Raw genomic sequence first — 11,870 nt, 5'->3', positions numbered from 1 at the left:
TGAGCGCCTGTTACAACAGGGACAGGGGACAGGGGTGAGGGAGAGGGACACTCACAGAGACTGAAACAGAGAGAGAGAGAGAGAGAGAGAGAGAGGGAAGGAAGGAAGGAGGAGAAAGACTGGGCTTCATTTGGTCGCCCGTCTCCGGAGTGTGCGGTGTGTCATTGCAGTGCTGAGTCATGTCTGCAGGAACGATGTGTTTTCATGTGGTCTCAGCCAAACGTTTTGACTGGACGGCCTCTACAGCCACACCACAGTCCTGTTCACACACCCAGGCCGTAAATCTCCTTCGCGCGCGCACATAGGAGTCATCTGTGTCACCAGAAGAGCTGGAAATACCCTCAGTCTGACATTGAGCGAATGTGTGTGTGTGTGTGTGTTAGAGAGAGGGCATCATCTGTATATGCTCCCTAATTACCCTGGCTGCTTCTCTGGGTAGGCTGAGTGGTTTGGCAGTGGTGTCTATGCTATGAAGACATCCGTTAAAATAGAGAGTGACTGTCCTGGTTCTGGTGCTGGTCTGAGACTGGCCCTTGTGTTCCTGTGTTGGTACACCAGGAATACAGTGAGAGAGAGGCGGGGGGAGAGGCGGGGGGAGAGGCGGGGGGAGAGACGGGGGGAGACAGCAGGTGGGTGAGAGTAGGTCACACACGCCATACATGCAAAGTGTGTGTGTGTGTGTGTGTGTGAGTGAGTGAGTGCGTGCGTGCAGAGCAGTATGAAAGGCGACTGTGTCATTGAGTTTGTCCGGACACTAAATTCAGGATTTCTAAAGTTTGAACCCAAAGTCTAAGCAATAAAGCTCCAGCTTAATCATTAACAAATGGCCAGCTATACTTCTGTCCGGCTTGTAGAGGTATGTTCCTCTATGCTGGCTGTCCCCCGCAGACTTTGTGTGTGTGTGTGTGTTGGTCTGGAGTCTCGGTGAGGAGCTCCAGGGGATCTCCCCCAGGACCCTGCCTCCCCGCCCCAGTTTCCTCTCCCACAGCCTGGCTACGGAACTGGGAAAGCCTGGCTCTCCAAACCTGGCTCTGGAGGGTTGGGGGGCGAGGAGTGAAGGAGAACGTGTGAGATAGAGGAAAGGTGGAAAGGTGAGGAAGACTGGAGGAAGGAGAGAAGGAGGGAGAGGAGGGCTGTAGGGACTAAGAGGAGGGAGAGAAGGAGGGATATGGAGAAGAAAGAACAGAGGGGAAGGAGGGAGGGAGGGAGTACATGGTAGAGGGATGGAGAGAGGGAGGGAGGGAGTACATGGTAGAGGGATGAAGAGAGAGAGGGAGGGAGGGAGTACATGGTAGAGGGATGGAGAGAGGGAGGGAGTACATGGTAGAGGGATGGAGAGAGAGAGGGAGGGAGTACATGGTAGAGGGATGGAGAGAGAGAGGGAGGGTGGAGGTACTGGGGGGAGGCTGGAAGCGGAGGGCTTAGCAGCTCCGTTGGCCTGCAGCTCCCCTCCAGCTGTAATTAACCACTGGAGGCTCTCCTGGCTACTCCACCCAACACTACTAACTCCCCAGCCCCCCCGGCCCCCAGCCATGGGTAGAACCAGGGTAGGAGAGGGGGAAAGGATCTGGCTCAAAACCCAAACGCAGTGTACCAAGCTCAAAGGAGGTGTGTGTGTGTGTGTGTGTGTTAGACTAAATAGACGTGACTGCTGGCTGGATGGCTGGAGGATTTTTCCTCTCCTGCCCAGAGAGACGAGAAGACTCACCTGTGTATGTGTGTGTGTCTGTGTGTGTGTGTATGTATGGGAGTGTGTGTGTGTGTGTATGGGTATGTGTGTATGTATGGGAGTGTGTGTTTGTGTGTGTGTGTGTGTGTGTGTGTGTGTGTGTGAGAGTGTGTATGTATGGGAGTGTGTGTGTGTGTGTATGTATGGGAGTGTGTGTGTGTGTGTGAGTGTGTGTATGTCTGTGTGTGTGTGTGTGTGTGTGTGTGTGCGCCCCACCTGTCTCTCTGCGCTGGTGCGAGCAGACTCCTCCTGAGCCAGCACCATCTCTCTTTCTGCTGTGATCTGAACGCTCTCCCTCAGAGCCTCCTCCAGCTCCTCGATACGCTCCTCCTTCTGACGCAACGAGTCCTGCAACGCACACACACGCGTTACAACACACACATGTTACAACACACACACGTTACAACAAACACACGTTACAACACACACACCTCTCTACACTCTACCAGAGGGTCGCCAATTGGTTTGCTTGTCTGTCTGTTTCTGAATTTCACTGTCTGCCTATTCCATTAGACCATAACTCCCCTGTGTCCACACACACACGTACACACACACATACACACACAGTGTTGGCTTGCGCCATTATAACCATTTTGGTCTGAGAGGATGTGAACATACTGACTCCCACAGACACCCAAATACCCTCCCTTCCTTTTCTCTCATCATCCATCACCCATGCACGCGCGCACATTACATGTGTCCAGCAGGAGCACACTAAATGTCAGCTCTTGCTGGGATGAGAGGAAAGAGGAGAGTAATTACAACGGGCACTCATGAATCCTGCTTGTCCCTTCGGTTTGCATGTCTGTCATTCCATCCCGACAGACCACACTAGTTCAAGCTTGTTCTACACACACACACACACATACCACAGGAAAAATATCAGAGGGGCGCGTTCAAATAAACATGGTGGGATGGGTGGGATTGTTGGTGACTTCCTGTGGCCACTTCACACCTAACAGCCAATCAGAGGATGACCACTTCACAACTAACAGCCAATCAGAGGATGACCAGGAGGACACTTGTAAAATATGCTCTTAGCCACTGAACCCTGGTGTGTGAGTGTGGGTGTGAATGTGCGTGCGTGTGTGTGAGTGTGTGTGAGTGTGTGTGTGTGCGACTTTGCCTCTAGCTATTCTTTCTTCAGTGTTTCCAAGGTTAGAGCTTTTATTTCTGATAGATATTCAAGGTGAGGCTAAAATCAGAGAGAGGGAAAGAGAGAGAGAGAGGAAGAGAGAGTGAGAGAGGAGAGAGAGAGAGAGAGAGAGAGAGAGAGAGAGAGAGAGGAAGAGAGAGAGAGAGAGAGAGAGAGAGAGAGAGAGAGAGAGAGAGAGAGAGAGAGAGAGAGAGAGAGAGAGAGAGAGAGAGAGAGACAGTGTGGTTGCCCTTCATCAGCAGTCTATAGATTTGAGGATGAGTCAGGATGTGATTGTGATAAAAAGCAGCTACAGTCTCTATAAACAACTACATAAACAAGACACAAGCACTCTGTTTGTTAGCAAGGACCTGGGCTTGTAAAAGCATACACACACACACACGCACACACACACGCGCACACACACACACGCGCACACACACACACCAGTGGAAACATTTCCGCACAGCCCACATACACAAGCACTACTTTGACTTTCCTTTCTTTCTCTTCTCTCTATCTCTGCTCTTTATCATCCTTCCCTCCTTCTCTTATGTCCATCGCTGTCTCGTCTCTGACCCTGTAGGAGTGGACGATTGTGGGTGAGGCCCAGTAGGAGTGGAGGATTGTGGGTAAGGCCCTGTGGTGTGCCAGCTGTGCCTCTGCAGCAGGTCTACCCACCGCTCGGCATGCTTGGAGTTGGTGAGCCACCACAAGCTTGCCGGTCAAGTTACTCTGAAGGAAACAGCCCAGCCTCAAGCCTCTGACCCAGCCTCTAACTCAGCCTCTAGCCTTCGGTCTAGCCTTTAACCCGAGATCCTCCCTCAAGACCAGATTCTAGCCAAGACTTCCACCTCTAGCCCAGCCTCCAGCCTATAGTCTAGCCTCCAGCCTCTAGTCCAGCCTCCAGCCTCTAGTCCAGCCTCCAGCCTATAGTCTAGCCTCCAGCCTCTAGTCTAGCCTCCAGCCTCTAGTCCAGCCTCCAGCCTCTAGTCTAGCCTCCAGCCTCTAGTCCAGCCTCCAGCCTCCAGCCTCTAGTCCAGCCTCCAGCCTCTAGTCCAGCCTCCAGCCTCTAGTCCAGCCTCCAGCCTATAGTCTAGCCTCCAGCCTCTAGTCTAGCCTCCAGCCTCTAGTCCAGCCTCCAGCCTCTAGTCTAGCCTCCAGCCTCTAGTCCAGCCTCCAGCCTCCAGCCTCTAGTCCAGCCTCCAGCCTCTAGTCCAGTCATGCAGTAAAGCAGGTATTTACAGGGCCGGGTCCCCCTTCTCTCTCCTGCTTCGTGTTCCACTTCCATGGTCATTCAATCTCTCCCTCTTCTCTTCTTTTACCTCCCTTCCATCCTCAAAGGCCTCGCTGATTTCTTCAATCTGTCGATATTCAATCTGTCAGGGTGGCAGGCGAGGGCCCAGGGGGGGGGGGCAGGCAAGGGAAGGCTGAGATTCACTCCACACGTGCAAATCTAGCCTGTCTGAATGCGAGCCTGCCTAAGGAGAAATGCCTCTTTTGTTGAAAATAATCTGGGAATAAAAGCTTTCAGTTCTGCTTTTATCATGACCAGAATGTCTCTCTCTGTCTCTCTCTGTCTCTCTCTGTCTCTCTCTGTCTCTCTCTCTGTCTCTCTCTCTGTCTCTCTCTCTGTCTCTCTCTCTGTCTCTCTCTGTCTGTCTCTCTCTCTCTGTCTCTCTCTCTCTGTCTGTCTCTCTCTGTCTGTCTCTCTCTGTCTGTCTCTCTCTGTCTGTCTCTCCGTCTCTCTCTCCGTCTCTCTCTCCGTCTCTCTCTCCGTCTCTCTGTCCGTCTTCCGTCTCTCTCTCCGTCTCTCTCTCCGTCTCTCTGTCCGTCTCTCTGTCCGTCTCTCTGTCCGTCTCTCTGTCCGTCTCTCTGTCCGTCTCTCTGTCTGTCTCTCTGTCACACACAAACAACTCTCCATCCATTCAAGAGCCACCCCGAGAACATTCTAGAACCTGATTCTAGAACCTGATTCGACACCCTGTCTCGTCCTAGAACCCTTCCCCTCTCCAACAGTGCTGGATCTGTTCTACATCCTTTGCACTGGAGAGGTTGTAAACATGTTTACAAGGCTAGCAGAGACCAGAAACACTAGACACTGATCCAGGGTTAGAGGATCCTCTCTGGGCCTGGTAGGGTGAGGGGTGAGGGGGGCCAGGGATGGAGGGGACACCCTGGAGCCGGACCAGGGGTTGGGGCTCTCAGGCTGGGGTAGAAACCCAGAGGGATGGACCTGGGGCTGCCGGTCCAGGACATAACCACCACATACACACTCAGAGATAGACTCATCCAAAGCACAGTTTGTACACGAAGTTCCAAACACACACACACACTGACTAGAGTTGACCAGAGTCAAAGGCATACTGAAGTCAAGGAGCAATATAAACAAATGGAAAACACAAAACAGGCCACAAAAGAGCAAGGAAATGGGAGAATGGGGAAAAAGAGTGAGAGAGAGGGAGTGGGGTTGCCAGATTCAACAGGCTGAACCACACCAAAGCAGATGGTGCTGTCCTGAGGCCCAGCAGAGAACTGGGAACAGACCCACTCTCTGTGCCACTCTCACACAACACACACACACACACATACAACCACACACACACACACACACACACACAACCACACCCACACAACCACACACACAGGGTACGGGCTAGCTGTGTTCTGTTTGTGTTTCCCCAGCTGTCTGCGTACGGTGGTTCTAGGGTACGTTCAGACCACGGTTCTTGGGTCCGTGTCTGTGCATTAAGAAGCTTTCTACATCCACATACAGATGTGCTGCAGCCAAGCAAGCTGCTCCAAGGATTCTCTCCCTCTCTCTCTCTCCTTCCCCCTCCCTCTGTCTTTCTACCTCTCTCTCTCTCTCTTTCCTTCCCCCTCCCTGTCTTTCTACCTCTCTCCCTCTTTCCTTCCCCCTCCCTCTGTCTTTATACCTCTCTCTCTCTCTCTCTCACTCTTCCCCCTCCCTCTGTCTTTCTACCTCTCTCTCTCTCTCTCTCACTCTTCCCCCTCCCTCTGTCTTTCTACCTCTCTCTCTCTCTCTCTCTCTCTCTCACTCTTCCCCCTCCCTCTGTCTTTCTACCTCTCTCTCTCCATTCACCTCCTCCCCTTACCCTCTCTTAAGTCTTGTTGTTTTCGACTAGAACAGTCTGTCAATCTATCTCTCCGTCCAGTTTCCCCAAAAACACAATGTTGGAACGGAAAGGAGGTCAGGAGGGAGGTGAAGGAGGAATGGATGGATGGAGGGAGGGAGGTGTGTGCGGTTTGGGACTGGGAAACGGATTCCTCTGTTGTACCTGAGAGGAATCCCAGCTATTCTCAAACAAGCAACGAGAGCTGGCTTCAAAGAGAGAAGGAGGGAGAGAGAGACAGAGGGAGACCGAGGGAGGGAAAGAGTGTGAGAGAGAGAAAGAGCATTGACCTAGCTTCACCCCCCCCCACCCCCTCCTCCCCCTTCTCCTCCTCCTCCACCTCCTCCTCCTCCTCCTCCTCCTCCTCCCCCTCCCCCTTCTCCCCCTCCTCCTCCACCTCCTCCTCCTCCACCTCCTCCTCCTCCTCCTCCTCCTCCACCTCCACCTCCCCCTCCCCCTCCTCCACTCCCTCGCTCCTCACCTTGATCTGCTGAGAGTTCTCGGAGATGTTGTCCTCTCTCTTCCGGGCTTCCTCCACCAGCTGGGCGTTCCTGCTCTTCTCCACCTGCTCCTTGTGCTTCAGGTTAGCCACCTTCTTAGACTGGTCTTTCATCTGCCTGCACGCACACACACACACACACACACACACACACACACGCACACACGAGACATCGATGAGGACAAGTCGACAGTTAGTTAGGAAGGTTAGAAAGAAACACAGTAGGGTTCAGGGCGTACACTCAGAGTCTACACAAACACAAATACTCCAAACACAGAGTCTTCAGGAGGCCCAGAGGGACCATGTCTCAAAGTCAGGAGATGACTGACAGAGAAAGCTCCAATTAGGACTTTGTAATGATGGACTGACTGCGTGTGTGTGTGTGTGTGATTCTGTTTCGTGTGTCTCTGCTATGTTGTCTGGATTGCAACCTGGCAGCATCAAAGCCCCTATCAGTTTCACAGAACTTCTTGACTTGATCAAGAAAACCTCTCCTTCCATCCCACACTCCATCCCTCTCCCTCTCAACATTTCTCCCCATCCTCATCCCTCTCCCTCTTCTCCATCTCTCTCTCCCTCAGAGCAGATGTGAGTCAAACAATGCCAGTAAATTGTTACTGTGTTCAAAGACTCACGCTCTGATATCCCACAATGCATCACTCCAAGAATCTGTTAGCTCTGTAGACTCCAGATCTACCTGCACACAGGCCTACGTAGGAAACCGAGAAGACTGTGTCGTGTCACGTGGCATAGTACCGAGTAGTATACTGTAGTGTAGTGTGACGTAGCGTAGCGTGGAGAGGTGGAATGTAGCCTAGCGTAGAGAAGTGTATTGTTCTGTAAATGAGACACAAACAGGCTGTGTTGGACTGAAGCTCTCTGTGTAGCAGGAATGAGAGCTGCCAGGAGTCCATAACAGTATTCTAATCTGTTCTGTGCGTGCTTTTCTTGTCCGGTGTGTGTGTGTGTTCTGTGCGTGCTTTTCTTGTCCGGTGTGTGTGTGTGCGACTGAAACAGGTCATAAATACAGAGCAATGTTCCAGCCATCTGGTTGGTTGGGGTTTCTTTCAATAAGCAGCTGGGTCACACACACACACACACACATGTCTGATACATAATAAAAAATTATCCTTTTTTTCCCCTACGTACACTGCTGACACTCCGTTCTGCGTGCAGGAGGATGTAAACATCCCCACCGCTGAAGTGCCCTCACAGCACCGCAGACCTGGACAGCAGCACTGTCCTCTTATGTATGAGCACAGGAAGTGTGATCGAAACATACCCCCGGGAGACCCATACTGAGGTAGATATCAATTCAAGCATCACTCTATGACTGAGTCTCCCTCTCTTTTTATAGAGTCAGATGGCTGAGCGGTGAGGGAGTCGGGCTAGTAATCTGAAGGTTGCCAGTTCGATTCCCGGCCGTGTCAATTGACGTTGTGTCCTTGGGCAAGGCACTTCACCCTACTTGCTTCGGGGGGAATGTCCCTGTACTTACTGTAAGTCGCTCTGGATAAGAGCGTCTGCTAAATGACTAAAATGTATATCCATCTCTCTCCATATCTCTGCCCCTCTCTGACTCTGGGTCCACATCCCAAACACACAAACACACACACACTTATTAATCCTTGTGTTATCTTCGGGTCGTTCTGACCCATCAGTCATTGTGACCCACCGTCGTATTGCGACAACTTTACCGCATACAAAAACAAAGTGAAGCATTTTCTTTTAACCGTTGGGCTGTCTCAGACCCCCCACATTGCGAAGGTTAAAAGAAAATTATTTTTATTTGTTTTTGTATTGGGTAAAATTGGGTAAACACAACGATGGTTCGTTATGAACCTTTGGGTCATGTGACCCGAAGGCAGCACGAGGGTTAAAACATACAATGTCCTGTACTTAGACACACACAAACACAGACACTAACACACATACTAACACAGGCAGGATTTATCGTCTTTGAAAACTGATGACACTTTAGACCTTGAAACATTTTTTCACCAAGGCACTTTTTATACTATTTTAATATTCAGCAAATATCATTAGAAAAATATTAAATCTGCATCTTAGGAATGTTGTTGCATTAATATTTTACCGAAAATGCTTTTGGGAGATGTTTACTGCATTCAAATGGCTTCAGAATTATCAATAAATTATCATCAGCATTTCTTCAGATTTACTTTGAAAACAACACCAATCATATCTTTCGATATATTTAGAGGATAAATAAATTTGGATATATTTCCAGTTTAAAACATCCCGTAGAATAGTTTCAGTGTTTCGCGGTTGTCTCCCAGCCAGGCCCAGAGCCTTGGCTCCTCTTCAAGCCTACCCCACGGCATGGACACTATCCTGGCAGAGGCTAAGGGAGGGGCCATCGAGGCTAAATGAGGCCTAGTTCTGGTGGCCTGGCCTTTCCCATGGGTAAGATGGGATGTTACTAGGATGACCTGGACACGCTAGGCTAGGCTACGCTACATTGCCAGGTGCTACAGTCCTAAGCTTGGCTAGGCTACGCTACATTGCAAGTGCTACAGTTCTAAACTTAGCTAGGCTAGGCTACATTGCCAGATGCAATGGTGCTGGGCTCATTAACATCTGATGAATGCAACAGCACTACTGCCGCCTCTTGACCATGGCTCTGACAGTTGCTGGGCAAGGCTGGGAACCCTGGATCCACCCCAGCACACATCCACACACACACACACACACACACACACACACACACACACACGTCCAAGGAGTGTGTTTGAGCGTCTTCACAGCCAGTAAGGTGTCACGCTGCATCATTCCCTGTAGTGAGCATCACGTCTATTGTCATCCATTTGCTGACAAATCTCCACATCTCTCCAGTTCAAAGACGCGCGGTGACGTCTGGGGGAAAATTAATTTCTGCACGGTGACAAGGATTCCCTTTCAAGGCGGCAGCCTTGATGTTGGAGACGAGTCGTGTCACTCCCCTGTGTTTGTTGTGTCTCGCTAGTTCTTCCGCTTACATCAAAACATAATGAAAAGCAGCGAAAAGCAAGAGAGAGAGAAGAAGAAGTGAGAACAAAAGCAGGAGTGCGGGTCGGGAGAGACCTTCCTGTCTCCTGTCACACCTGCTAGATTAGAGGAGGTTTTCTTGGAGAGCAGGACTACAACAACAAAACAGCAAGCACAACACTAACAGGAAAGTAAGCACCACAACTTCCAGTCAGGTAATGACAGAGAGACAGCAGTCAGAATACTGATAGTAGTCAGCGAATCTGGTGTGGCAGTAGCACGGGAGGAACGTGGCTGCCAACCAACCCTTTGTGACACAAAGATGTCCTCTTGGTCTAATGGTAGATGTTTGCGTGTTAGAAAGAGATGGTGGGAGAACAAAGCAGAGACCTGCGATGCCTTCTCCCCCTCTAGGGGGCGCTGTGTTGACCGAGTCAACTAGACCAGAAGCAGCTTCCTGGCTGTTAGTAGTTTTAAACGGACTTCTCAGTAGGTCCTTCTTAGACTGATATTATAGTAGACAAGGGCTGACAGACATAAGATGTAACTGTAATAAAGGTTGAATTGAATGACGTTTATGAATTAAACTGTTGGTGGGTTAAACTGGGTGATGAACTGGACTCCACCAGTCAAGAAGGGAAGGAAGGATGTAGAAAGAGAGACATGCTGTACTAACCTTGAAGCAAAACTGTGTTCCAGTGTCAAGATAAAGAGAAGAGGGGGAAAGAGAAAGAGAAAGGGGGAAAGCAGGAAAGGGGGTGGAAGAGAGAGAGCGGGAGAGGGAGGGAGAGGTGGAGAGAGAGCGGGAGAGGGAGAGAGAGGGAGGAAGGGAGAGATAAACCACAGAACAGAGAGCCAGGTTAGTAAGCAAGAGCACACATCAAAGAGATACCACTGGGAGTTCTACTGTGAAGAGCTGCAGGCAGGCAGGCACTGTTCCCCTACGGACAGACGGACAGACACTCAGACACACAGACACACAGACACACAGACAGACATCTGAAAGACAGACAGCTGGAAAAACAAACAGACAGACAGACAGACAGACAGACAGACAGAGAGACAGACACACAGACAGACAGACAGACAGACACACAGAAACCCAGACACAGACACACAGAAACCCAGACACACAGACACACATCTGAAAGACAGACAGCTGGAAAACAAACAGACAGACAGACAGACAGACAGACAGACAGAGAGAGACAGACAAACAGACAGACAGACAAACAGACAGACATCTGAAAGACAGACAGCTGGAAAACAAACAGACAGACAGACAGAAAGAGAGAGACAGACAAACAGACAGAGAGACAAACAGACAGACAGACAGACATCTGAAAGACAGACAGCTGGAAAACAAACAGACAGACAGAGAGACAGACAAACAGACAGAGACAAACAGACAGACATACAGACAGAGAGACAGACAGACAGAGCAGTGAGATAACTGAGTAACTAACAGCAGATCATCTGGTTGCAGATGAGAGGGCAGTCAGGATGTCCACAGTCAGACTGCTGTTCCACCGTCAGGGGACATCAGTGAGCTGGGTCACCTGATCTATCCTGGTGTTATTGACATCCTCTGACTGTGGTTGGCTGGCATTGAACAGAGCCGCCCTAGTGGTCGGTAACGGTAGAGGTGTGTGTGTGTGTTGTTGTTGCCGTCTCTGTCTGAACGTGAACTCATTGACTTCCTGGTGGAAACCTTGCAGCCAATCAGAACCCCTACAGGCCAGGCGCTGTCACACCCCATCTGACGTGAACATAGCCGACACCTCCCTAGTGACAGCCATGCTGCTAACGAACCAGAGACAGCCTTGTGTGTGTGTGTGTGTGTGTGTGTGTGTGTGTGGGGTGTGTGTGTGTGTGTCTGTGTGTGTGTGTGTGTGTCTGTGTGTGTGTGTGTGTGTGTTAAAGCCACATCTGTGATATAACTCGATGTGAGAACAAAGTTTGAACATTCATAAACAAGGCCCAGGCACACTCGCTCACCCTCACTATCCATCCAGGCAGTTTAGGCTGTGGATCGATTACATTATTCATCTCATCATATTTATTTATTCATTAGAAGATGCGGATGGTGAAATATTCTACATTTGAATCAAAATAATTACCAACAATTAGTCTAAGTAAACTAAAACACACACACACACACACGAGAGTTGGTGCACAGACTGACAAATACAGACTCAGGGTTGTGAATACTAAACACAGACACACACACACGAAAAGCTTTAAGACAGGCCACAAGGGTGAAGAAATGTATACCCACATACATACACAAACACATACATACTTAACAACATAGACAAATAGAAGACAGACAGAGACAGACAGACAGAGACAGACAGAGACGGACGGACGGACAGACGGACAGACGGA

The 11,870-nt window shown here is 50.2% G+C and overlaps 1 protein-coding gene across 1 annotated transcript in view; it reads right to left on the bottom strand.

Moving 5' to 3' along the window:
• Positions 1 to 1,945: 1,945 nt before the first annotated feature.
• The window catches only part of LOC134015740 (ELKS/Rab6-interacting/CAST family member 1-like), a gene marked incomplete at its 3' end in the record, with an annotated part of 14,925 nt that continues 5,000 nt past the window's right edge, over positions 1,946 to 11,870 (bottom strand). The window contains exons 3-5 of the mRNA XM_062455286.1: positions 10,159 to 10,170; positions 6,480 to 6,615; positions 1,946 to 2,077 (exon numbers count right to left, since the gene is read on the bottom strand). Coding sequence (XP_062311270.1) covers positions 1,946 to 2,077; positions 6,480 to 6,615; positions 10,159 to 10,170 — 280 coding nt within the window. The remainder of the gene's footprint in view (positions 2,078 to 6,479; positions 6,616 to 10,158; positions 10,171 to 11,870) is intronic.

The sequence above is a fragment of the Osmerus eperlanus genome, unplaced genomic scaffold, assembly GCF_963692335.1.
Source record: "Osmerus eperlanus unplaced genomic scaffold, fOsmEpe2.1 SCAFFOLD_646, whole genome shotgun sequence".
Lineage (NCBI taxonomy): Eukaryota > Metazoa > Chordata > Actinopteri > Osmeriformes > Osmeridae > Osmerus > Osmerus eperlanus.
The sequence above is the reverse complement of the archived record's forward strand: the minus strand, read 5'-3'. Positions and strand labels throughout refer to the sequence as shown.